At 50.2% G+C, this 27,656-nt stretch overlaps 1 protein-coding gene across 2 annotated transcripts; it reads right to left on the reverse strand.

Annotated features, from left to right (window-relative positions):
* Window positions 1-5,317: 5,317 nt before the first annotated feature.
* LOC129327262 (zinc finger protein 665-like) lies at window positions 5,318-21,152 on the reverse strand. 2 transcript variants are annotated; one of them, XR_008596796.1, is made up of 4 exons: window positions 20,979-21,152; window positions 19,596-19,725; window positions 5,865-8,063; window positions 5,318-5,780 (listed from the first exon to the last, which is right to left on the reverse strand). XR_008596796.1 is itself a non-coding variant. In XM_054975752.1 (3 exons), exons 1-3 carry the CDS (start codon window positions 21,057-21,059, stop codon window positions 6,553-6,555), a joined length of 1,722 nt encoding a protein of 573 aa, XP_054831727.1. In that variant the 5' UTR covers window positions 21,060-21,152; the 3' UTR covers window positions 5,318-6,552. The 2 variants fall into 2 exon arrangements, 1 of the variants encoding a protein (XP_054831727.1); XM_054975752.1 differs by having other exon boundaries at window positions 5,318-8,063.
* Window positions 21,153-27,656: the final 6,504 nt, after the last annotated feature.

Here is a 27,656-nt window from a genome sequence, read left to right on the forward strand (position 1 = left end):
TTAGGTTTACAGCACAACTTGTAGCACGTTAACTGGTTTCTGTAATTCTAATATTTCTAATGCTTCAATAATATTCCTTTTAATAATTATTCATAAATTCTTTTTTAAAACCACAATATTCAGGGCAGTATACAATTATTGGAATTGAAACTTTCCCTTATTTCTTGCTCAATGAGGCTCTTCAGTATTTTTGAACTTCAGTCCAGCCAAATGTTTACAATCTACCCCTCCTACTTCTTGTTTTTGATTCAACTCCCCTCTGTGTGTGCTACCTGCAAGATCTTCCCTCTTTCTTTTTTCTGTTATTTTTTGTTGTTTCAAAACTTAAACTACTCTGGTAACTTTCCTTTTCCTCCCCCCCTCCCTGAAACCTTCCTTACCCTTTTTCCTTTCCCTTCCCCTTCTTTATATTTATTATTTTATTATTATTAATTAGTATTTTTATTTGTTTTGTTTATTTTTTAGTATTTTATTTTATTTAGGTTTTGTGAATGTTAAACTACCCCTGCAACTTCCCCTTTCCTCCCGCCCTCCCTGAAAGCACTTTTGCGCTTTAATGAACTGTAAATAAGTGTTCGTGTTTTGCTCTCTCAAACTAGTGGGTTAACCTCACTCACTAGTTGTGTTGGTCTACCTCTCTCCTCCACTTATGTGAGAGCTAAAGGACAATGCAAGCTATGCTGAAAGCCCTCCTCCCCCTTCCCCAAAACCTCTATATTTATAATCCTGTTTACATGCACTACAACTTTATATACATATGAACTAATTTTTTGTTATCCAGTTTTACCAATTTGATGAGAGACAGAGATAACAAGACTTAATTGTCTCTAATGGGGATCTTGCTCCCTTTCTGAGGAGATAATAGGTCTGAAAATTTTCTTTTCTGATTTTGCTTGTTCATCTGGCGTTTCCAACCCGACTGCATTCAGGAGATCCAGTCCCATGTCCATATCAGTTGCGATATATCTTTTGCCTTGGTGTAGAACCATAAGCTTGCTTTGATCTTGCCATTTATATCTCATGTTCGCTTTTTGCAGTGTCTCAGAGAGATAGGCTTCAGTTTTCTTTTAAACAGCACTTCCCTTCGGAGATCAGCAAAAATATGTATTGGTTTGCCTTCATATTTAAATGGCCCCCTTGCTCTGGCTTCCTCCATTATCTTCTTACTTGTTCTTTGGTCGGGTATCTCTATAATTATATCCCTCGGGTGTTCTTTATTTTTATTTTGGTGATAGGGTCCAACCCTATAAGCTTTTGTGATGTATGGAAAGACTCCACCTAGCTTTAGTTGTTTAGCCAACCAGTTAGCAATGAAGCTTATAAGATCTATATTATACGTATACAGTTCCTCTAGCCCCCGTATTTTAATATGATTTTGTCTGGTGTTTATTTCAAGTTTTGTTAGTCTGGGTCTAACAACTTAAGATTGGTAAGATCAACTTACCAATATTATCAGAAAAATGGAAGGAAAAATTAAATGCAGAAATAACGGAGATGGAAATAAAAGGGGCCATTTGGTCGACTAAGTTAGGGAAGGCACCAGGCCCAGATGGAATTATGGCTAGATTCTACAAATCATTGGAAAATGAACTGGCACCTTTTTTGAAAGTGGTAATGAATGGAATTTTAAAAGGACAAAAGATACCAGAGTCTTGGAATGAGGCCAATATATCATTGATTCCAAAAGAAAATCAAGATTTAAGTAATGTCAAGAACTATCAACCTATTTCATTGTTAAATAATGATTACAAAATTTTTGCAAAAATCTTGGTGGAGAGATTAAAGGATCGGTTAGTTGAGATTATTGCAGAAGAGCAAGCAGGGTTCCTTCCAAACAGGCAAATCAGAGACAATTTGAGAACTGTAGTAAATGCTATAGAATACTGTGATAAACATTGTGAAAAGGAAGTTGGTTTCTTCTTTGTGGATGCAGAAAAAGTTTTTGATAATTTGAACTGGAATTTTATGTTTGCCACAATGGAAAGGTTGCAAATGGGAAAAAACTTTATTCAAGCAGTAAAAGCAATATATAGAGACCAATGTGCGGCAATTGTAGTAAATGATGAGTGAACAAAAAAATTGGAAATAAGAAAGGGTACAAGACAGGGGTACCCATTATCTCCATTGTTGTTCATTTTGATTTTGGAACTGTTATTGATTCAAATACGAGAAAACGAGGCTATAAGAGGCATAAGGATTCAAGAATTTACCTACAAGGTTAGAGCTTTTGCGGATGATGTGGTGGTTATAGTGGAAGACCCAATACAAAATATGCTGAAGTTGCTTGATAAAAGAGTTCAGAGATCTGGCTGGATTTTATGTTAATAAGAAGAAATCAAAGATATTATGTAAGAATATGACTAAACAAAAGCAGCAAGAATTAATGGAAATTACTGATTGTGAAGTAACACATAAAGTTAAATATCTTGGAACTGAGCTAACTGTGAAGAATATTGATTTATTTAAGAATAATTATGAAAAGCTATGGCAACAGATTGATAGAGATATGATTAAATGGAACAAATTAAATCTGTCATGGCTGGGAAGAATAGTGGCAGTTAAGATGAATGTGTTACCACGGATCATGTTTTTATTACAAACAATTCCAATCATTAGAGACACTAAACAATTTGAAAAATGGCAGAGGAAGATCTCTGACTTTGTGTGGGCAGGCAAGAAACCACGAGTAAAAATTAAAGTCTTGTGTGACGCTAAAGAAAGAGGTGGACTGCAGTTGCCGAATATTAGATTATACCCTATAAGCTTTTGTGATGTATGGGAAGACTCCTTCATCTAGCTTTAGTTGTTTAGCCAACCAGTTAGCAATGAAGCTTGTAAGATCTATATTATACGTATAGTTCCTCTAGCCCCCGTATTTTAATATGATTTTGTCTGGTGTTTATTTCAAGTTTTGTTAGTCTTTCTTGTTGTTCCGTAATAGTTCTTTGCAAGTCTATAACATCTTGTTGGGCCTTCACACTCACATCCAGTGCTTTATCGGCTTTAGAGTTAGCCATTTGTAAATCTCGTTTTATTTCTGTGAGTTGGGTAGCTATAGGGCTAATAAGTTTAGACATTTGGTCCACAATATCTTGCCTTAGCTTTGCAAGTTGGGGGCCTAGGTAATTTTCAGCGGGATTTACCTTTTCCACGCCATTGTTTGCAGCGATTTCCGCCATTTTGGCTTTCTCCGCTGTGCTGCATTCCGCTCCTGTTGGCTCTTATGAAGCTAAGAAAAACGCTTGCAAGTTCTTTACCGCCTTTGAGTAGTTTTTTTTTCTTAGTAGAGTTTGTGTGCATTATTTTTCGAGTTCTTTTCCGTTGTAGTGAATTTGATTGAGGTTTGGGGTCAGGAGGGCTGGAGTGCTCTCAACATTCGTTCATTCCTCTCTGCCGCAACACCGCGCCCCTAAACATTTTATTTCTTATCATTAACTCTAGATCTCATCTGTTCCTATTATTAAAGGTAAAGTTCTTACTACTTCATTCTTAATAATTGTCAAGAGACCACAATTGTCCTCTTACATCCCATTTCTTTTCTAAATAATTTTTGAACTCCCAGTCTGTAAAAAGTTCCTTTGGATCTTGTTCTCTTAATGTTCTTGTTAATTTGTCCATTTCTGCCATGTACAACAGTTTTTGAATCCAATCTTCCACTTTTGGTAATTCTTCTTGTTTCCAGTATTGCGCATATAGTGTCCTTGCTGTTACTGTCATATAATATAACAATACTCTATCTTTGCTATTCATTTTCTCCATATTTAAACCTAATAATAGCTTTCCAGGGCTCTTTGTCACACTTTCTTTCAGTATTGATGACATTTCAGTACAAATCTTAGACCAACCAGCCTAACCTTTTCACACGTCCACCACATATGATATATTTTTACATTTCCAACATTTGTTTGACATTTGATTATTACTCATTGCTAACCTTTTCGGTCTTAAATACCACCTATATATAATTTTGTAACCATTCTCTTTTATACTAGTACATGTTGATATCTTCATAATATTTTCCATAGATACTCCCATGCCCCCATTGTGATTTCTTTGTTGCAATTTACTGCCCATTTTACCATTTGCGTTTTAACTGTCTCATCCTCTGTATACCATTTTAAAAAAAGTTTGTACATCTTAGAAATCACTTTAGTTCCATCCCCAAGTAGGAGTTCGTCTAGTTCAGAGTTCTTAGCTCTAAAACTTATATTCCTTTTTTCAGATTCAAATAAATCTTTGATTTGTCTGTATTGTTACCATCCATATTTGAATGGTAACTCCTCATTGTCTTTGATCTTAAACAAGTCTTTGTCCAATCTTAGTAAATCTTTGTAGGTTATCCATTCTTCTCCTTTGTATTCCGTATTAGGATTTACTACTTCTGCTGGTACAATCCACATAGGTCTCTCTTCTTCTATAAATCTCTTATACTTTTGCCAAACCATAAAGAGATTTTGTCTCACATAATGGTGTTGGAACATTGCATCCATTTTATGTTTGTCATACCGTAAGTATACCCACCCAAACAACTTTCTGTAACCTTCCAAAATCAGCAGTTTATTATTAGATGTTACCCACTCTCTCAACCATGTTAAACATATTGCCTCATGGTACAATCTTAAATTTGGCAATTGCAGACCACCCCTTTCTTCAGCTTCACTTAACACCTTCATTTTCATTCTTTTTTCCCTGCCCATACAAATTATGATGTTTTCCTTTGCCATTTTTCAAAATGCTTTTTGTCTTTTACAATTGGGATCGTTTGCAACAAGAACATCACTCTTGGTAATACATTCATGCCCAGCCATGACAAGTTCAATTTATTCAATTTCAACATATCTTTTTCTATTTGCAACCATAGATTTGTTATTCTTGAGCAAATCTATATTTTTAACTGTCAGTTCTATTCCCAAATACTTTGTTTTCTGAACCACTTTACAGTTTGTTACTCTTGTTAACTCCTGCTGTTTCTTCTTGGTCATATTTTTACAGAGCAATTTCGACTTTATTAATGTAAAACCCCGCCAAATCTCCAAATTCTTTAATTTTATCTAACAATATTGGTAATGTTTGGACTGGTACTTCCACTATAAACATCACATCATCCGCAAATGCTCTGAACTTGTACGAGAAACCATTGATCTTTATTCTTCTGATGTTGTCATCTTCTCTTATCTGCCTTAACAATAATTCCATAACCACCAACCAAGAGAGACATGGAAAAGATGAGCACAACAGAAAATAACTGTGACCAACTAACTAAACTAAATTATGTAACCACCACTCAGTATGCAAATGAATCAAACATTTAAGAACGCAAAATGCAAAATAAACTTTAATGAAGGAACTCTAAGTGGACCACCCAGCTATAAAAGCTCAATGTGCTGTGGAGAAACAAATATTCCTCCGCTCGAAGGGAGGGGGAACAAACGCTAGCACCACAAAGCTAAATTTAGTGTCCACAGAATATAAGCAAAACAAGAAAAAAAAGCTAAGAAGCTTACATAAACCTGTCAAAGTTTTTTACAAAATTATAGAGGCGTGAATACAATAAATATCCAAATGGGTAAATAGAAACTCAGCCTAGGAAAAAATTCATCCAGTATAACAGCTGAAATGCTTACAAAATCAGAATGGATTCAGATTGCCAGAAACAACAGTCAGTACAAGACCAAATCATTCACAATTTATATAAATATCAACATTAAAACTGTAACTGCTAACGGGTCAGCTAGCAAGAGGTCCCGTTTCTGGCTTCCCCTTCATCAAAGCAGTTACAACTGTAAAAAATGAATAAATAATTCATATTAGAATCAATTTAAGTGTCAAGCACCAATAAGATTGTTATTTGAAAATATACTCACAAAAAGCGAATCAGGAATAATCACAGCCTATATAAATGCATAATAGCAGCTCGCTCACCTGCATAAGCAAAAGACACGAAAGCCCAAAGCTTTAAATAACACTTTCAAACATCATTTATGCCCACTGCCAAACTATTTAAAGGGCCAGAGTCCTAGTGGTAGTCCTCACAAGTAAGCCGGTAAATCATAGTTGATGTTAAGTCCATGTGGTTCCATGGAGCGTAGTTTGTAGATCCACCACGCCTCCTTTCTCAGAAGATCTCGTTGTGCCAAGGAAGTGTCTTTATAGCTGCTCACATGTAGTACTGTGTAGATGAAATCATTGTCCTTGTGTTTTCTCTCTGTAAAATGTGATACCAACGGTGCGTCCTCCACTCCCTGTCACAATCTAGAGCGGTTGCTCCTGTATACGCGTTTTGATTGCTCTGCTAGTACAGCCTATGTACACTTTTTTACAGCCACACATGATTAAATATACAACATTCTGAGTGTTACAATTACAGAAGTCTTTCCAATACAACCCCATCAAATTTTTCTTCCATGTGAATTCTCTGATAATGAGGTCACCAGTATATGAAAAACTCTTCCCACACTACCATCATTTATAAGTCTTCTTCCCTGCATGAATCTTTTGATTGAGAGTTATCCTGCCCTTCAGTGAGAAGCTATATGTACACTCCAAGCATTTCTAATGCTTCTCCACTGTGTGAACCTTTCGATGGCTAGTTAGGCTGCCATTCCAAGAAAAGCTCTTCCCACACTCGAAGCATACATATGGCTTCTCCCTTGTATGAAACCTGCGATGTTTAGTGAGGTCACCACTGAGAGAGAAGCTCTTCCCACATTCCAAGCATTTATATGGCTTCTCCCCTGTGTGAATCCTCCGATGTTTAGTGAGGTCACCACTGAGAGTGAAGCTCTTCCCACATTCCAAGCATTTATATGGCTTCTCTCCTGTGTGAATCCTGTGATGTTTAGTGAGGTCACCACTGTGAGAGAAGCTTTTCCCACACTCCAAGCATTTATACGGCTTCTCACCTGTGTGAACCTTTTGATGACTAGTTAGGTGTCCATTCAGAGAGAAGCCCTTCCCACACTCTAAGCATTTATATGGCTTCTCTCCTGTGTGAACCTTTCGATGTCTACTTAGGTGGCCCTTCTGGGAGAATCTCTTCCCACACTCCAAGCATTTATATGGCTTCTCCCCTGTGTGAATCTTGCGATGGCTAGTTAGATGACTATTGCAAAAGAAGCTGTTTCCACACTCTAAACATTTATATGGCTTCTCACCTGTGTGAACCTTTTGATGACTAGTTAGGTGTCCATGCAGAGAGAAGCCCTTACCACACTCTAAGCATTTATATGGCTTATCCCCTGTGTGAATCTTGCGATGGCCAGTTAGGTGGCTATTCTGAGAGAAGCTCTTTCCACACTCCAAGCATTTATATGGCTTCTCCCCTGTGTGAATCCTGCGATGGCTAGTTAGGTAGTTCTTCAAAGAGAAACTCTTTCCGCACTCTAAGCATTTATATGGCTTCTCCCCTGTGTGAAGCTTTTGATGGCTAGATAGGTTGGCAGTCCGAGAGAAGCTCTTACCGCACTCGAAGCATTTATATGGCTTCTCACCTGTGTGAACCTGTCGATGTCTACTTAGGACGCCCTTCTGGGAGAAGCTCTTCCCACACTCCAAGCATTTATACGGCTTCTCACCTGTGTGAACCTTTTGATGACTAGTTAGGTGTCCATTCAGAGAGAAGCCCTTCCCACACTCTAAGCATTTATATGGCTTCTCTCCTGTGTGAACCTTTCGATGTCTACTTAGGTGGCCCTTCCGGGAGAATCTCTTCCCACACTCCAAGCATTTATATGGCTTCTCCCCTGTGTGCATCCTCTGATGTTTAGCCAACTTACTATTCTGAAGAAAGATCTTCCCACACTTCAGGCATTTATATGTTTTCCGCCATGTTGTAATTTTCTGACATATTTTAGCTCGGAGTTTGCCTGGGACCTCAAGTATCTTCCTGCCCTGATGAGCAAGGAATTTCTTCCTTTGCCTCTGTTTTGCTTCGCTTTTCCTGCTCTGCCACTTGTTTAGTACCACTTGTTTCCCAGGTTTTGCTTCTCCCTTCAGATCTTCATCTCTTTCCTTAATTGCTTTTCCTGTTTTCTTCTCACTTGTCAGCTCCCCCACATCTGCAGCTGCAAAAAAGAGATGGAAATCACATTTTAAAAAGGATAAAATCAAAAAGGTAGAAATATCTGTTCACAAGTGTCCGGAGCAGGCTCCTCCTGCCCCGGACTGGGCGCGCACGCCGGCCTCCCTGCCGCCCGCGGAGCTCCCCCCCCACCTGCGAAGCTCCCCTCCCCACCCACGGAACTCCCCTCCCCAATCCCGCGCACCCCCCACACACCCCCAACACCCCTCAGGGACCCCCTACCTGCGGGGAGCATGGACGGGGCGCACGGCGAGCCGGGCCGAAACAAGGAAGCGCTCACCCGCGCCGCCGCCCCTGTCAGCAGAGCCGCACGGGCCGGCATGGACGGCCGCCGCGCCAAGGGAAGCCGCTCCGACGAGGGGAAGGGCTGCGGCCCAGGAAACGCCGAGGCGGCCGCCCGCACCGTCCGGGTCGGAGGCGCAGGAGTGGGCCTGGCCGGCAGCGGGGTGAGGGGGCGGGACGGAGAGCCAGCCACGCCATCCCCTGACTGGCTGGACGGCTCCTGGGAGGGCTCGCCGGTGTGAGCCACGGGCAGGGATTGGCGCAGGGCCAGCACCGGCGAGCCATCAACGGGGAAGAGGAGACAGCTGGCGGGACAAGGAAGAAGTGAGGAGGGAGGATGATGGACGGGCACGGTGACCAAAGGGAAGGGGGGGGGAAACCGAGGGAGAGCAGAGGGTGGAGGTGGCACGCACAGGGATTGGTGACGGGTCCAGAGGCGGGGAGGAGAGCCGCTATAAAGGGGGAGGTCCCGATGACGCCGAGGAGGAGTAGCTGACTGAGAGGTGGCACAGAGAGAGGGAAGGAGAAGTTCTCGGAGACAGCTAGCTGGAGACAGAGGCTGCTGGAGCAGCCACGGTCCCAGCCCAGTCTGAGGCAGAGGGAACTCACCCCTCCCCCTGAAGGCAAAGGAAGGGACGGCGGAGCACGAGGAGGGCGCGGTTGGGGGCGGGGCGGGGCCTCACAAACTGGTGGAGAATGCAGGCACCGGCGGACCCGTGAGGCACCCGCTTCCGCACCTACCCACCCCCGCAGGCTGGAGCAGCTCCCGTACCCTTATACGCCCGGCAGTGCTGCAGAAGCCGAGCGGAGAGACACCCCCGGCCAGCCCTGCCATGGATCTCACCCAGTTCGGGCAGTGGCTCACGGAGCATCAGGGCCAGCTGCTGAAGGAGGTGGCCCAGCAGCAGCTGGATGCCCAGGCCGCTCTCACCCGCCAGCAGCAAGACGCTCAGGCGGCCCTGATCCGGGGACTCCAACAGACCCTGGCCCAGGCAGGGGCCGGTGCCGGCGGGGGCGGGGGAGGCGCCAACCCCCGCCCACCCTTTCACCTGGCCAAGTTAGGGCCAGAAGACGACGTAGATGCCTTTTTGGAGGCCTTTGAACGCACGGCGGAGGCGGCAGGCTGGCCGCAGGCCCAGTGGGCCTTCATCATTGGCCCTTACTTGACCGGAGAGGCCCAAGCCGCCCTGAAGGCCCTCCCCAAGGCCGAGAGTGCCGACTACGTCAAACTCAAAGAGGCGGTCCTCGACCGCTATGAGATAACGCCGGAAACCTACCGCCAGAGGTTTCGGGCCATCACCTTCCAAAAGTCAGACCGCCCCCGCACGCTGGTAACCGCCCTCCAAGATACGGCGTACCGATGGCTAAGGCCCACCACAGACGAGGGGCGGAGGATTGTGGACCAGGTGGTCCTCGAGCAGCTGCTGCAGGTGATTCCCGCCCGAGCCAGAAACTGGGTGGCCTACAATAAGCCCGGCACCCTGAAGGAGGCCACCACCCTCTGGGAAAACGTGATGGCCGTGGAGGCTCGAGACCCCCCGAAGGCAGAAGCTCGTCTGGGTGGCGAAGGGGGCCAAGGTCCCGGCGGGAGGGGTGGCCGGGCCCGGTCCGGGCCTCGCCCACCCACCCCGCTCAACGCCGGTCGGCCAGCCGCCGGGCCTCCCCAGGGACCTCGGTGGACCTTCCCTCCGCCCACCACCCCACCTACCAAGCCGGCCGGAGCGAGCCGGGACCCCAGCGACAAGGGGCCCTGCTTCACCTGTGGGCAGCGCGGACACTGGAAGAGGGAGTGCCCCCTTATGGAGTGCGACTTGGGTTGGGACACCGCCCTGCCAACCACCGCCCGGTCCTCCAGGCCGCCACCCATGCTGATCTTGGTGTCACTGGCCGGGAGGCGATTGACCGCCTTGCTTGATAGCGGGAGTTCGGTGTCTATGGTCAGGACCCATCTCCTGCCGCCCGACCTGCCCGTAGTCCGCCAAGCCACCATTGCCTGCGTGCATCACCACGTCGAGGAGTGCCCAGTGGTCCAGGTGCCCGTGACCTACCGTGGCCAAACCCTTGAGATGCACTTGGCTCGAGTGAACGCCCTGCCCTACCCCGTCCTCTTGGGGAGGGACGCCCCCCACTTCCGGCTAGCCATGCAGACCGCCCTTCCCCCGGAGCCGGTGGACGGCGATGAGACACTGGCCGGAGCGTCGGTGAGCGACCCATCGGAACCAGACGAGGGAGAGGGGGCAGAAGGGGCCTCGATGCAGCTACTCCAGGGATGGAATAGGGAGCCACGGTTTGCCACTGCCCAGACGGAAGACCCCTCGTTGGAGAGCTTGCGACGGGCGACCGCAGTAAGTAACGGGCGAGTCTTAGATCCCCGCCGAGCCAACCGGTGGCCGCGGGTCATCCAGGAGGGGGGCCGTTGGTATCGCCTGGTGAAGGAGAGAGGCAGAGAGATCCGTCAACTCCTAGTCCCCACCGCCTTCCGACTGGAGGTCTTGAAGGCCGCCCACGACCACCCGTGGGCCGGGCACCAGGGAGCCCGGGGCACGACCGCCCGGATCGAGGCCCACTTCTTCTGGCCAGGCTTAGTTAAGGAGGCCAAGCGCTATTGCCAAGCCTGCCCCCTGTGCCAGCGGCTGGTCGGCCGCCGTCCCGCCAGGGCCCCCTTGGCTCCCCTGCCGGTCATCGAGGAACCCTTCTCCCGGGTGGCCATGGACTTCGTAGGACCTTTACCCCGCACCCCCCGCGGGGCACGCTACCTCCTGGTCCTGATGGACTATGCCACACGGTACCCGGAGGCCGTCCCTCTCCGCGACATGAAGGCCCCAGGGGTAGCCCGGGTGCTGGTAAGGTTCTTTGCACAGGTGGGGCTACCCAGGGAACTGCTGTCGGATTGTGGGAAACCCTTCACGGCCCAGATCACCCGACACCTATGCCGAACGCTGCACGTCCGACAGATCTTCACTAGCATCTACCACCCCCAGACCGACGGCCTGGTGGAGAGGTTCAACCAGACCCTGAAGACCATGCTCCATAAGATGGCCCACGACCGGCCCAAGCAGTGGGACCTGTATGTTGACCCCCTACTGTTCGCAGTACACGAGACACCCCAGGCCTCCACGGGATTCGCCCCCTTTGAGCTCCTGTATGGCCGGCGCCCCCGCGGGATACTGGGGCTGGTGGAGGAACAATGCCCCCCCCGACCGCCTCGGCGGCCCGCCCGGTCCCCACATACGTGCAGGAGCTCCGAGCGCGCCTCGAGGACTGTCGGGCCGAGGCCCGGCAGAGGCTCCAGGCAGCCCAACAATCCCAGAAGGCTTATTACGACCGGGGAACAGCGGCCCGAAGGTTCCAGGTCGGAGAAAAGGTCTTGGTCCACCACCGAGTCATGGGGCCGGGCCCGGGGGACCCCTGGCGAGGTCCCTATCGCATTACCAAGGTTCGGGGGCCTTGGTCCTACGAGGTCCAGTGCGGCGCGACGCCCCGGCAGCGGAAACGCCTCCATGTTAATGACTTGAAGGCCTGGCACGAGGCAGAGCCCCTTCAGTGCAACCTGTCCCCCGAACCTCTCGAGCTCCCAGCCGGGGAGCTGCCTTGGACCCCAGCCGGACCCCCGGATGAGGAACCGGTCCTTGACCCCGCGCTCACGGGGGACCAGCGGGCCCAAGTGCGGCAGGTGCTCCAGGAGAACCCGGGCCTTTTCTCTCGGCAGCCGGGGCAGACCACGGTGATCACCCATTCCATCTCCACCCCGCCAGGGCAGGTGGCCCGTGCGCCCTGGAGGCCACTACCTCTGAAGCGCTGGGAAATCGTGGCCCGGGAGGTAGACGACATGCTCCGCCTCGGGGTGATAGAGCCGTCCCGCAGCGCCTGGCGGAGTCCTATTGTGCTAGTGGGCAAGCCAGATGGCTCTGTCCGCTTCTGCGTGGACTACCGCCAGGTCAATGCGATCGCAAGTTTTGACGCCTACCCTATGCCGCGGGCTGACGTGCTGGTAGATCAGCTGGGAACCGCCCAGTACCTATCTGCCCTGGACCTCACAAAGGGATACTGGCAGATCCCCATGGTTCCAGAAGACCGGGAGAAGACAGCCTTCGCCACCCCACAGGGGTTATTCCAGTTCCGAGTCATGCCATTCGGTCTCCATGGGGCCGCGGCGACCTTCCAGCGGCTCGTCGACCACGTGTTGGCCCATTGCCAGGGATTCGCCCGTGCCTATATTGACGACATCATCATATTCAGCCCCGATTGGTCGTCCCACCTCCGGCACCTGGACACGGTGTTGAAGGCGTTGGCGGCAGCAGGCTTGCGAGCCAACCCGAGCAAGAGCCGGATCGGGTTCCGGGAGCTCACCTACCTCGGGTACCAAGTGGGGCATGGGGTGCTCCGCCCAGTGCCCGACAAGGTGACCACGCTAGAACAAAGCCCGCGACCCCGGACCAAGCGCCAGATGAGGCGCTTCCTGGGGCTGGTTGGCTACTACAGCAAATTCATCCCCCATTTTGCCAGCCAAGCCAGCCCCCTTTCCGACTGCCTGCGGAAGGACCAGCCCTCCACAATCCAATGGCGACCCGAACGAGTACAAGCCTTCGAGGCTCTGCGCAAAGCCTTGTCCGCGGCCCCCGTCCTCAGGAACCCCGACTTCAACCGACCCTTCCTCGTCCAAACGGACGCATCGGACGTGGGGCTTGGAGCGGTCCTGTCCCAAGAAGTAGAGGGCCAAGAACATCCAGTGTTGTTCATCAGTAGGAAGCTGCAACCAGCCGAGGTCAAATACGCCACGGTGGAGAAGGAGGCCCTGGCGGTGAAGTGGGCCGTGGGGGCCCTCCAATTCTACCTCTCCAACAACCCCTTCACCCTGGTCACGGACCACGCCCCCCTGCTCTGGATGGCCCGCATGAAGGACCATAACCCACGGATCCTCAGATGGTATCTCTCTCTGCTCCCTTTCAGCTTCCAACTACGGCACCGGCCAGGGCGTCTCCATCTGAATGCGGATTACATGTCGCGGGTCCACGAGGAGACAGCGGACCAGGAGGCGCCCAACCCCAGGGAGGGGGTGTGTCCGGAGCAGGCTCCTCCTGCCCCGGACTGGGCGCGCACGCCGGCCTCCCTGCCGCCCGCGGAGCTCCCCCCCCACCTGCGAAGCTCCCCTCCCCACCCACGGAACTCCCCTCCCCAATCCCGCGCACCCCCCACACACCCCCAACACCCCTCGGGGACCCCCTACCTGCGGGGAGCATGGACGGGGCGCACGGCGAGCCGGGCCGAAACAAGGAAGCGCTCACCCGCGCCGCCGCCCCTGTCAGCAGAGCCGCACGGGCCGGCATGGACGGCCGCCGCGCCGAGGGAAGCCGCTCCGACGAGGGGAAGGGCTGCGGCCCAGGAAACGCCGAGGCGGCCGCCCGCACCGTCCGGGTCGGAGGCGCAGGAGTGGGCCTGGCCGGCAGCGGGGCGAGGGGGCGGGACGGAGAGCCAGCCACGCCATCCCCTGACTGGCTGGACGGCTCCTGGGAGGGCTCGCCGGTGTGAGCCATGGGCAGGGATTGGCGCAGGGCCAGCACCGGCGAGCCATCAACGGGGAAGAGGAGACAGCTGGCGGGACAAGGAAGAAGTGAGGAGGGAGGATGATGGACGGGCACGGTGACCAAAGGGAAGGGGGGGAAACCGAGGGAGAGCAGAGGGTGGAGGTGGCACGCACAGGGATTGGTGACGGGTCCAGAGGCGGGGAGGAGAGCCGCTATAAAGGGGGAGGTCCCGATGACGCCGAGGAGGAGTAGCTGACTGAGAGGTGGCACAGAGAGAGGGAAGGAGAAGTTCTCGGAGACAGCTAGCTGGAGACAGAGGCTGCTGGAGCAGCCACGGTCCCAGCCCAGTCTGAGGCAGAGGGAACTCACCCCTCCCCCTGGAGGCAAAGGAAGGGACGGCGGAGCACGAGGAGGGCGCGGTTGGGGGCGGGGCGGGGCCTCACAACAAGTAAAATGAGTATGAATAGTACTGTAAGGAGCAGGCCTTGTTCCAATTAACATAGAGTAAACAACTTTGGTTCCGGCTTCATTCCTGTAAGAAATCTTACTAGGCCTCTTTGCTGAGAAAGGCACAGCCACTGTTAATTACCTGCACCTGCCTTGCTTTCATTTTCTTAGAAAGTGGCCTTGAGAAGCCCAGTGCCTGGTGATAATCTCAGCTCTTCCGATACTCTCTAAACTTTCACAGGGATGCAGTGTCCAATTAAGAAGTGAGCCCTGACTGGTTCCCTGAGAGTTAAGAAGCCTCTCTGTTTCTAGGCAGTTTACCATTCCACACCGTTCCACTCTTGACCAGCCTTGTATCTATTGCCAACTATCAGCAATGTGAAAAGAGGGCTTCCAGCTCCATGCCAACTCCAAGATGCCCAGAGTGAGCTGGCATGAATGGACTTTGGTAAGATCAACCAGCTTTGGAACCAACTCAGTCAGCTATCCAGCAAGTAGTATATTTAGCTCGTTAGAACGTAGTAGACTAGCAAGCTGTTGTTTTTGCCTTGTCTAAATGCTTTTATGAGCGGTTTCTGCCTAACACAAACTCCTATGTTTTTGATTTAATGAATTGCTTCTGTATCTTACCAGCCTTTGTCCAGTTTTGTTTGCTAAGGAAGTACACACATTCAATGGGTTACAACAGCCTTTAAACGGGTGGGTTGCAACAGCCTTAAAATGTAAAACTACAGAATAATAAATAACACAATAAAAACACTATAAATATTCAATAGAGCAGACCTAAGACTGTCACGGGTACAGGGCCCCTTTGCCTCGACCCAGCTGAAGGGAAGAACCACAGGCTGCTCTGTAGGCCGGTATGACATAGATTACAAAACTGGCAAATTAGAGAAAGTATCGCACTTGCCTAGGTAGAGTGCCACCAGTTTCTTTGACTCTCCCAAGGCAAAGGAGAAAAGGAACAAAGCCCCAAAGAGTGTTAGAGAGTTAACAGAAGTCTACCTTGCAAGGATGGCTTGCAAGAAGAATCCACAATATGGTAAGTGGTTCATGAGCTTTCACAATGTGAATTCAATGAAGTTCTCAAGTCAGAAAGCAAAGCAAGGAGCAAGTTACAGTTAGTGTTACTGAAACCCACCACAAGTTTAAGGCTCCATTTCTGAGTAGCCATTTCTATGTCAACTGGAGCCAGAGTGGCCCAGACCTGAACAGCCAATCAGACATCGCCTGAAAAAGAGGTGCATACGTGAGGAAGGAGGGGTGCGAATGGTCTGCAGGACTTGGCACACTCCCCAGTCCTGCAGGTGTACATTGCTTCCCAATTGGTTCAAGGAGAACTCAGCCATGGAGGCTGGACTACCCGCTAACAAACTGCAAAGTGTTCTCTTGTCTCAAGGCCTCTAAGAGCTGAGAGGGTGAGACAGCTAGGTCCTCCGAGAGGCCTCTTTGCAGAAGAGGATGTGTGTGGAAGAAAGCAATTTTCCTAGCAAGAGGCTTATACAGACAGAGAGCCTTTGAACCAACGTTGCAAGAAAGATGGCTTCTTTAATCAATAGAACAGAATGTTTTTTTCTTCACAAAGACACCAGATCAAACAGTAATAATCCCTCCTTGGGCGAGGGGGAGCATACAGATATTAAACAGCATCGAGGAGAGGATCGCCCCCGAGGGACGCCACGTACGAGAGAGTAATGCAGTGACACCCCGTCCCCAAGCGTCACCCTCTGCCCCGAGCCGTTGAGAAATGACGACCTTGTGAGCTACATCGTCCAATTCTGCCAAAGGAACGGGACATGGATCTCTGGATCTTAAGCTGCAACATTCAGAAAAAAATTAGGTTGAGGGTATACTGGACACCACTGTGCCTTCTAAGTAAAGGATTAAGTGCTGTGTCCAACTCCTGGTGATGTCTAACTTACAAGATGCATTTCTGAATCATATGCTCTGGGCATGTCCGGTTATTGGGCCCTTCTGAGAGGAAGCCATTGCTCATATTGATTTTGTAATAGAATACGCCTTTATTTTTGAGGAGGTTTATGTACTTTTAGACTATTTACTCGTATTGTGGCCCCTATCATGGCAACAGAAATGGACCCTCTCTACCCTTGCAGGCTCTACAGCACTGAAAAGACAACAGCCCATTTCCTGTAACTCGCAAGATTGAGGACCTTATAAACTTATCTACAGTATTGTCAGCCTCCTAGACCTGATTTCTCTCAATAAAAGGCAGGGGGTGGTGGTGGCAGAGTCATCCTTCCTGTTCCATGTTGGACTTTCTAACAGCTGGGCTGGCACATCATAATTATGCCTGGGAGAAGGAAGGACGGAGAGCTAACCATACGTGAACAGATACAAGTAGCTTAGCAAGTGGGTGAGAAGATGAGAAGAAAGTAAGAAAAGCTGGAAAATGGGGGGTTGCCAGGAGGAGGGAAAGAGGAAATGGTGGTGAAGAAGGGGATATAGGGGGAAACGAGGTTCCCCTCACAAGCCATCATTGCAGGATCAACCCTGTGCAAATGGACCCAGGCCTGGCTGCTGGCCCTGTGCAACTCATCCACCGTTTTTCCAGAAAGGATGTGAAAGAGATGGAAGGAGGGAAAGATGAAGAGGGAGGTGAGGACAGATAAAGGTAAGTAGGCTGACGGGTGGGAAGGAGGGAAGTAATCCGGGAAAGGAGGAAGGGTATAGAGGCTTTCAGGGAAGGGAAAGAGAAAGTAAGAGGGGAGAACAAACAAAATGAGATGCCCACCCAATTCCTTGTAGTTGCCCATCTGTAAACACTACATTGGCTATCAAAACAGGAATGCTTCAAGTAAGAAACCACTTTTGTTTGGGAAAAGGCAATGATCCTAAACAAAGAGTCCATGGGAAACTCAGTAAACCAGCGGAGAACAGTCGTTAAACTCCGTTATCTATATAAATAAAAGGTTTCGTCCTTTTGTAACCAGTGTAACTCCTCCGAAAGTAAAGCTAGGGGGCCTCAAAGTTGGGAAGTAGCTTTGGGATGACTGCAGAACTTTCAGTGCAAACCACAAAGGAGATCGCAACATCCAGGGCCACGCAGTCCCCCCACAACCTCCACCCCCTTGAGTTTTGCTTTGGAGGCAAAGATCATCTGGGGTAGGCAAAGTTCACCTGAAAATAAAGTTAGGCCCCTCAAAGTTGGCCTCTTGCTTCAGAATGACGATGGGAGTTGCTGTGCCCCAAATGAGGGCCACTGGGCCACTGTGGCCCATGCAATCTGCAAAAAACCCCGCCCCCACAATTTGCACTGAAAGCTACACTTGACTGTGGCAGGCATAACTCATCAAAAAAAAGAAGAAGCAGGGATCTCAAAATTGACACACACACCCCGGTGGCAGCACAGAGAAAGAGTGTGGAAAAATAGGCCCTCCTTTACTAAACAGAGGGGGTTTAAGAATTTCCCTCAGCTACTGGAGCCAGACTGGTTTAATGGGTAGAGAGAGTCTGGTAATTTAGGGAAATCTCAAGCCCCCACCTGGAGGATGGCAACCTTAGGCAGAGCTGCTCTGGATACAAGTACTGTTAAATGTCTCAAGTGGGCACACCCCAAGTAAAATAATCATAAAGTATTTGAAAACGTGAACCATATAGTAACATTTGCATACACACACAAAATCAAGATAACGCCCCACCCCCAATTGCACCCGAGGCTCCCACCGCCCACCTGGATGATTCCAGCGCCCTCCAGGGGGCGGTATTGCCCACTTTGGGAACCACTGCTCTAGAGGAAGCAGCAAAGGAAGATCGGGAGGAAGGGGGAAAACACACTATACATTATAGGAGAAAACTATGGCCAAACACTACTGGGGTGTGTGTGTGTGTGTGTGTGCCCTGCAGAGCCCTTAAAAGACGACACTGCAGAGGAAAGCTCCAAAGCAGGTGAGCGGAGTGAGCAGGTGGGGATCTGGTTCATATCGACGAAAGGATGTGACTGTCTGCAGTTATGCTGGGAATAAGAGCAAGCATTTGGTCATTAGGTGTAGAAACACTGTGGGCGCAGAAGTGCCAAAAAAAGAAGGGAATCAGAACATCCGGAGCCAGGTTATCTCAAGAACATCCCCGTGCTGTTTGCAAAGCAAGGAAAGTTTTACGTGTGAGAAGGCAGCACAGACAGGCTGGGTGGAAGATATCCCTCTGTTATGAGAGGAAGAGGATTTATTCGCCCCTTCCCTGAGCTCTCAGGGCCAGCGTGGCTGTATTTGATCAGAGTGTCTGACTAGATGGAAGAGAACAGCAAAACCCACGTGACATGCCTACTAACAATCACAACAGGGTATTCAATACATTAAATCACATTACACAGTAAAACACATATAGACTAAAACTACAATTCATAAAACTGATTCCTCAACTCACCTATGGAAAACCATTAATACGGTTGCTAAAACACAGGTACCACAGAATAATAAAGTGCTGGTGCTACAAATTGCTACGTAAATTCATTGCACGTGAAATTATTAAAGTGCAAGTGCATAGTAACAACCCAGCATGTTCTATTTCACAGGTCCTGAATAGCAACAGTCCAATAGTGAGCGAGAAGTTCCAGTGAAATCAAGTCCATTCTTGTTGTGTATTGTTTCATTTCTTGTTTGTTATTTCATAATGGCTGTGTGAAATCCAAAGGTTGGAGGAGCAGATTCCACTCCAGTGGGAGATGACTGTGGAGGAGCCAACTGGTGTGGGGAGGGCGGAATATAAATCTAACAAACGAAATTAAATTAAGGACCTTGGCCAGGGGCCGTTCCCAGCCCTGCAGCCAAAGACCCTCCTCTCTAATCCCCTTTCCAATGCACGTGGATTGAACCAGTGACTTCCCACAAGCAAAACAGGAGCTCTGCCATGGTGGACGGACGGGTCCCTTTTCTGCTCATCCCATCGCCAATGCCAGGTCTCTTCTCCCCCCCCCCCACATCAGCCTCAGTCACACAACCAAAGGACTGTGGGAGAGCCACTCTGTGTCAAAATAAGAAGACCAGAGACTGAAACAGGAGCTGCCCAGCTTTGCTAGCGTGAACCTAATGGGATATCATCCTCTTCATCAACAGATTTCTCTTTGCAACTTGAATTTATCTAATCTTTTCATTTTCAGGGGCTGCAGGACCCCCCAGGTGTTGGAATATCAATCTTTCCTCCGTGGCAAATAAAAATGAGTCCTGAAATTAAAGAGGGCCAAAGGAAGATGCCTCCCCCTCCCTTCTCTTCCATGTTCATGATAAAAAGGGAAAGGACCTTACCAAGGGAGGCCACGGTCTCGTAATTCTCCTCCATCACTTCCCAGTAGAGTTTTCTTTGGCCTGGATCCAGGAGAGCCCATTCCTCCTCCGTGAAGAACACAGCTACTTCCAGAAAGGACTTTGGGAATGCCTGGAAGAGGAAAATAGTGCCCAGTCGAACATGTATTCTTGTTCCTGAGCATTCAAGAAATGAAGGAAGAATCCCTTTGGCTAGTCATCTGATTAAACGAACGCAATACAGCAAACTGATGGCAAGAAAAATTGCTTCCCCTCCTCCAGCTCCCAACAAGCAAAATATACTGAAATTCTGCAAGAAAGCCAGAACATTGCAGAGAACTGGGCTTCGGTGAAAGGTAAAGGGAGTCCCCTGTGCAAGCACCAAGTCATTACTGACCCATGGGGAGACGTTGCACCACAACGTTTTCTTGGCAGACTCTTTTTTATGGGGTGGTTTGCCATTGCCTTCCTCAGTCATCTACACTTTACCCCCAGGAAACTGGGTCTTCATTTGACCGACCTTGGAAGGATGGAAGGCTGAGTCAACCTTGAGCCAGCTACCTGAACCCAGCTTCCGCTGGGATCGAACTCAGGTCGTGAGCAGAGGTTGGGCTGCAGTATTGCCGCTTACCACTCTGTGCCATGGGGCTCTTTAGTCAAGTCCAATTAAATGTTAAGAACCCTAGCTGACTCTTCGCTCTTGAGTTACCTCGCCTGAGCCTGCCCCCTGGAAATACACAGAATTTTTGTTTGCACACAAGAGGTTTCCTCTTTCCAAGGCTTCCTCTTTCAGTATTTCTGCCTGCAGAGGTGCTCTGTGTTACTTTAAAACTTGCCTCCAGCTCTGTCAACACAAAGTAGCCTAATTAACAGCAGGAGTTCAGTTCAGCAGCACCTCAGAGACCCACAAGATTTCCAGGGGATGCGCTCTTGAGAGCTCCCTTCCTCCCAAGTCATCAGATGCTGCCATTTCTCGTAGGGTTGCCATCTCCAGGTTGTGAAATTCCGGGAGATTTGGGGGTGGAGCTTGGAGAGGGTGGGGTTTGGGGAGGGAAGAGACCTCAGCCGGGTACAATGCTATAGAGTTCACCCTCCAAAGCAGTCACGTTCTCCAGGGGAAATCATCTGGCCTGGAGATCACTCGTCATTCCGGGAGATCTCCAGCAATCACCTGGAGATTGGCAGCCGTAATTTCTTCGCTGAAATCAACCCGCCCCCCCCCCCAAAATACACACACACTCCCAGTGGGAAAAAAACTCGGCAGGAGCCCGGGGCTCTGCGGGTGACACGGGGATCTCCCTGCACGCCCCCTCCACCCCGTTCACACGTGTTTTCTGCCTCTCCCCTGTTCTGGCCCAGCCCCCGTCCATGAGGCCCTCCACTCACCTTTCCCGCAGAGGGGCGGAGGCCAAAGTCCCCCTCCAGCCGAGGCAGACGATACAGAGGAGCCGCCCCGCAGGCCTCCATGGTCCCGTCCCCCCACTCCCCGCCTGGCTTCCTTTGCTCCCCGGGAACGAAGAAAGGCCTGGCCGCTCCCCGTGGGTCGCACGGCCGTGGAAGATTTTCTCGACTGAGCCGAGTGTGAGAGGCGGAGTCTTCTTCCTAGAGAGGCCAGGGGAGCTGTGACTCGGCGCTTTGTTCTCCATGAGAACTACACTTCCCAGAGGACCTTGCGGACCCAATGCTTCGGTTGCCAGCCTCCAGGGGGTGACTGGAGATCTTCCGGAATTGCAACTGATCTCCCGTTGACAGAGATCTCTTTTCTGGCTCCTTTTTCGGGGGATCCGAACGGACTGAAGACGGGCCCTCCTTTGTAGTGGGCGGAGGGCGAGTTTGGCTCTCTGGAAAGGCGAGTTTAGAGCTCCCCCCAGGGAATAGCCCATGAAGGCGAAGGAGAAGGGAGGGACCCGGCTGGAGAAGGAGGCTCCCAGTTCGCTTCTTCTTTGCGTGTCCTTGAATGAGTTTCATGCAACCACCTTGAGCTTATTCCTATTATGAACTGCAAGAACAGTCCCATCTCCAGTTCTTTCCACCCGAAACCCAAACCCCCTCGGAGAAGGGCCTGGGAGGTTACACGAGATCCAGCCCTGCTGCTAGGAAAACAGACGGATGCCGCTGCAAAAGGCGCCTCCTCCCAACTCAGACCACCCGGATCGTGGCCCCCCGGCCTTGACACGGCCAGCCTGGCCCCCTGCAGCCCTGCCCTGGTGGCATCAAGACTGGGCTGCTGTCAGGCGCTCTACTACATGGGCCAATGAGCAGGAGCCACAAGGCCGTAGCTGATTCTCAGGAGCTGTTTCTCCTAGTCTGCAGTCATGCCCAAGGGCTTCCCGACAGTCAATTCTCGGCTCTCACCTACAAAGCCCTTTAGGAAGGTTGTACTGTAGGGAGAGGTTCTCAGTCAGATGCTTCAACAACGAGGTGGGGGCCACAGACTTCCCCACTATGTCGCCTTCAGTATGGGCTCCTATGTACTGGATGTACTATGTACTATGTACTGGATTTTTTGCTGATCTTCTGTCTTTGAAAAACTTACATTTATTTACTGTATGGCATTGCATATCAAAAGGCCGTTGATGCTGACTGGGTTAACCTATCACTATGTAATCTGCCTTGAGTGTCAGTGAGAAAGGCAGACTAGAAGTGGCATACATACATAAACACACACACAGAGACACATAAATGGTGTGCCTCTCTCCCTATGCTCTGCCACAAACCGCTTCACTCGTCTGAACAGGGCCTTCTGCAGGTGCCCGTATGTGTGTGCAACCCATTCCTTTTTCTCTTTAACATTTTCTTTTTATTAAAAGGTTAGAATTTAGAGCCCATGCAGCAAATTACACAGAGCATTGTGAAGGGAATGGCTCGTTTATGTCATGTACAGCTATACCCCATCCATCCCCGTCATGTTTCTAGGGGATGCTAGGTGTCAATCCTGTGGTTTGCTTCTATATTACAAAGGTTAGGGAAGGTCTTCTTCCCTGCCTGGGAATGCAGCTGTAATCTCGGTATTCCTCTGAAGCTCGCCGAAAGTACCTTGGATGTCTGAAATGCTAACATCCCTTTCTGTCTAGCTGATGTAGGAGCAAAAGTTTCCCAGACTTTTCCCACTCGAAATTGTGAGCTGGGAGAGGGAACTGTTTGAATATTTTAGATCTGTACTTTCCCCCAAGCTTCTATTCTCTTCAAGGAAGTTGTATTGCTTAGTTGTACCTTACTTCTAAGTAAGCTTATGGACCTGTGCATATGAAAAGATCTGATTTCTGAATAAAAGTCATTTAACCAAGAACCTGTGTCTTACTGCAATGATCCAGGGATCCAGGGCTCATTTCGAGGGGGAACGCACAGGAACGCAGTTCTCCAAAGAGGTCACATGTCAGGTGGCCTTGCCCACCTGACTCAGCCTGGATTGGAGCCAAAATGGCCCGCATCAGGTCTCTGACAGGTGGTGGATCACTCTCCCACTCAGCAGTGACCCAATCCTGACCATTTTGGGCCCCTTTTTGGCCATAATCAGCCCCTTTTGTCATTTTGGGCCCAATTTCGGCCCTGAATGGCCAAGATTGGGTCCAAAACAGCCAGGATAGGTGATGTCAGGGGTGTGTGGCATATGCAAATCAGCTATGCTAATGACACACTTCTGGTGATGCCAAGGCCTGTGGCATATGCTAATGAATTATGCTAATGAGTTATGCTAATGAGTTCCTCCCGCTCTTTTTCTACGAAATGACCCCTGCAGGGATCTATATATTGTCGAAGGCTTTCATGGCTGGAGAATGATGGTTGTTGTGGATTTTCCAGGCTGTATTGCCATGGTCTTGGCATTGTAGTTCCTGATGTTTCGCCAGCAGCTGTAACTGGCATTTTCAGAGGTGTAGCACCGAAAGACAGAGATCTCTCAGTGTCAAACTGTGGAGAAGATGTTAGCAGGTAATTTATATCTACTCAGGAAGGTGGGTTTGGGTTGCGTCATCCTGTAAGAGTTTCCCAGGGTGTGGAATGCTAATGGAATGCTAATGCTTCACTGTATCCTGAGGAGGTTCTTTTGCATATGGCTTGGTGCTTGATATGCTAATCTTATCTGCAGGGCTATTGTAAGATGTATGGTCTTTTGATAGCCTGGTGATTGGCCTTTATTTAGAGCGGGCCATTGGCTGCTTGCCAACTGAAACCTCCAATTAGAATCAGGTTCAGGAAGCCTAACTTTTATTCAGTAAGAAAAAAAAGGGGGGAGGGGGTTGGAACCCCACGGGAAACCAAAGGAAATCACAACCAAGCCAATTGCTAAGCAGTATAGTGAAAAACTTTTTAAAGTGCAAGTGCTACTAATACCATTCAACAGTAATTCATCATAAATAATACACAATTTCATCAAATACAAAATGATTCTACAGTGTACGAAGGATGAATTCCATACATTTCCGGGTAAAATAAAGTCTTCTGAAGGAAAGTCTCTGGTTAAATACCATCTATATATATGCTGCTGCCGCCAAGGGAGCTGCTTCCATCAAGGGCTGGGCTTTCCATCTGCCCGGCCCCGCCCCTTGTTGCTCCAGCCTACAAAGGTTGTTGTAGCCTGCACTGCTGCTACTGCTACTGCCAAGGGAGCTGCTTCCATCAAGGGCTGGGCTTTCCATCTGCCTGGCCCCGCCCCTTGTTGCTCCAGCCTACAAAGGTTGTTGTAGCCTGCACTGCTGCTGCTGCCGCTGCTGCCAAGGGAGCTGCTTCCATCAAGGGCTGGGCTTTCCATCTGCCCGGCCCCGCCCCTTGTTGCTCCAGCCTATAAGACTGCTGCTAGGGGACTGCTCGCCTTGTTACTGTTTATTGTTTTTATACTATGTGTGTTAGTTACTGTAGTATATGTTGTTAATTTGGTAGGGTATTGGGGTTTTGTGTATGTTTGATAGCTTAGTCTGTGATAGTTGGTGGGCTGTTGATTTTGTGAGGGTGGTGGGTTAGCACTATGTTCATTGGTGAGGAGGCCGGCTTGGGGTCGGGGATCCCAGTGATCCGGGGACGCGGGAGGTATGGTGGTGGGAGCAGATTATGGAAGGGAAGGGCATTGAGACATGGTAGGGCTCGGTGCCCTTCCAATCTGCGTCCCATCCCAAGATATACCTGTTGTGGGGCTAGGATATTAAACCACTCTCCGACACTGGCGCTGTGCAATGCCAGGTCCATAAATAATAAGACCAAAACGCTGCAAGATTATCTTGCAGCATTGAATGTGGACCTGGCTTGCGTGACCGAGACATGGGTGAGGGAGGGCGAGACGGTCGCTTTGAAAGAACTAGCCCCCCCAGGTTATACGGTCCTCCACCAGTCCCGGACAAGTGGTTGGGGGGGAGGCGTGGCTTTGCTCATTCGGGAGTCTTTCTCCTTCAGACCACTCCCCACCCCAAAAGTTACTGGCATTGATTGTGTGGGCCTAGTGTTGGACGCCGAGGAGAGGTTGGCAATATGCGTGGTGTACCGACCGCCTACTGCACCTGCATCTTCCCTGTCTGGTCTCTTGGAGGCGGTGGCCAGCTGGGCCTTGGAATTCCCGAAACTTTTGGTTCTCGGGGATTTCAACGTCCATGCTGACGACGATGCCTCCATGCAGGCCATTGACCTGGTGTCCTCCATGGCGGCCCTAGGACTCTCCCAGTTTGTTTCGGCTCCCACGCATCAAGCAGGTCACACGCTGGATTTGATTTTTGGGGCAGGGATGATGGTGGTCCTGGATGCCTATGATGCAGTGCCATGGTCAGATCACTTTGTTCTGAAGGCTCGTCTGAGCATGCCGCTCCTTTCCCGGGTGGGCGGTGAGCGGATTTACGTTCGCCCGCGGAGGCTTATGGATCCAATTGGTTTCCAGGCGGCTCTGTGGGATCCGATGCCCCCTGGCAGTACGTTAGATGAGCTGGTGGATGATTGGCATGGCCGTCTTTCCGAAGCCATCGACGCTATTGCCCCCTGCCGTCCTCTCCGAGCCCGCAAACGGGTAGCTCCTTGGTTTACCGAGGAGCTTCGCCAGATGAAGCGGTCTCTGAGACGACTAGAGCGAGTGTGGAGGCGGGGGCGCGACGAAGAGGCAAGAACATCTTATAGGGCGTTTATGAAAGCCTATGAGGTGGCAGTGAAAGCAGCAAAGAGGGATTTCTTTGCTGCTTCCATTGCATCCGCTAGCTCACGCCCGGCTCAATTATTTCAAACAGTTCGGTCCTTGGTCTCCCTCTCTCAGGGAGACCACCAAATTCTTAATTCAACTATTGGCTGCGAGGCTTTTGCGAGCTATTTTGCGGGTAAAATCTTGTCCCTTCGCCGTGGCCTGCCACCCTCTGTTGATACAGTAAGGGAACTGGAGACCCCTTGGCCGTCTTCTGGGTCCGTATTAGACCATTTCAGGCTGCTCTCTCAGGACGATGTTGACAGGATCCTGCAGGGGATGAGGCCAACCACCTGTCCTCTGGACCCCTGCCCATCCTGGCTGGTGAAGTCCAGCTCGGAGGGGCTACGGGACCATCTGGAGGCCATTGTTAACATCTCCCTGAGCTCTGGGGTTTTTCCAGGAGTGTTAAAGGAGGCGGTAGTGCGGCCCCTCCTGAAAAAAACATCTTTGGACCCCACCAACCCGTCCAGTTACCGCCCAGTGTCGAACCTCCCGTTCCTGGGCAAGGTGATTGAGCGGGCGGTGGCGGTACAACTGCAGGAATTCCTGAATGATGCTCTAGTCCTGGACCCATTCCAGTCTGGCTTCCGTCCTGGCCATGGGACGGAGACAGCCTTGGTTGCCCTCACAGACGACCTTCGCAGGCATCTGGATCGAGGCGGGTCAGCGCTGCTTGTGTTACTTGATCTCACGGCAGCGTTTGACACGGTTGACTATGATTTGTTGGCCAGCCGCCTTGCCGACGTGGGGATTAGGGGGACAGTCTTACAGTGGCTGGTCTCCTTTCTCCAGGGTCGGGGACAGAGGGTGGCGCTCGGGGGAGATCTATCGCCCCGTCACCCTTTGGTGTGCGGGGTTCCCCAAGGGGCGATACTCTCCCCAATGTTATTTAACATCTATATGCGCCCCCTCGCCCAGTTGGTGCGGAGGTTTGGGCTGGGTTGTCATCAATACGCGGATGACACCCAACTTTTTCTGTTGATGGACGGCCGGCCAGACACGGCCCCAGACAATCTGGCCAGAGCTTTGGAGGCTGTGACGGCATGGTTGAAACAGAGCAGGCTGAAATTGAACCCAGTGAAGACGGAGGTCCTGCAGCTGGGACGGGGGCTGCCAGATGTTGGGATCCAGCTCCCTGCCCTGGATGGGACACCACTGGCAACTTTGCCAGTGGTAAAGAGTCTGGGTGTGTTCCTGGATGCCTCCCTATCGATGGAGGCCCAGGTCACGGCGGTTGCCAAGTCTGCATTTTTCCATCTTCGTCAGATCAGGCAACTTGCCCCCTACCTGACGCCCCAGGACCTGGCTACAGTGATCCATGCAACGGTCACCTCCAGGCTAGATTACTGTAACTCACTCTACGCTGGGCTACCCCTGGGCCTGATCCGGAAACTACAACTGGTCCAGAATGCGGCGGCACGGGTCCTGACTGGTATACCTTACCAGTCACACATCACACCTGTCCTGCCCCAGCTGCACTGGCTTCCAGTTGAATTCCGAATCAGGTTCAAAGTGTTGGTTCTTACCTTTAAAGCCCTGAGTGGGTTGGGACCGGCATATCTTCGGGACCGCCTCTCCCTGTACGTTCCCCGGAGATCGCTCCGATCAGCGAATAAATATTTACTTGTGGTCCCCGGCCCTAAGGAAGCCCACCTCGCTTCAACCAGGGCCAGGGCTTTTTCAGTCCTGGCCCCAGCCTGGTGGAACGCTCTGTCAATGGAAACCCGGGCCCAGCGGGACATATTATCGTTCCGCTGGGCCTGTAAGACAGAGCTGTTCCGCCAGGCGTTTGGTGATTGAAGGGGGCGGTGCCATGTCGGCCTCCCACCTTTGGGGTGGGGAAGGTTCTCCCCACCACTGCACCTTGTTAATTTGTTTTATTATTTGTATATTGATTTTAGTTTTTGTTT

This window comes from Eublepharis macularius, chromosome 4, assembly GCF_028583425.1.
Source record: "Eublepharis macularius isolate TG4126 chromosome 4, MPM_Emac_v1.0, whole genome shotgun sequence".
Taxonomy (NCBI): Eukaryota; Metazoa; Chordata; class Lepidosauria; order Squamata; family Eublepharidae; genus Eublepharis; species Eublepharis macularius.

Bases quoted from the DNA above. Each gene is read 5' to 3' on its own strand.
- LOC129327262 (XM_054975752.1), bottom strand. From the start codon at position 21,059: ATGGAGGCCTGCGGGGCGGCTCCTCTGTATCGTCTGCCTCGGCTGGAG. The intron at 19,726-20,978 runs GTGAGTGGAGGG...TTCCTCTTCCAG, and splicing joins TCCGCCCCTCTGCGGGAAAG to GCATTCCCAAAGTCCTTTCT. The intron at 8,064-19,595 runs GTAAGGTCCTTT...TCTTTTTTGCAG, and splicing joins CGAGACCGTGGCCTCCCTTG to CTGCAGATGTGGGGGAGCTG.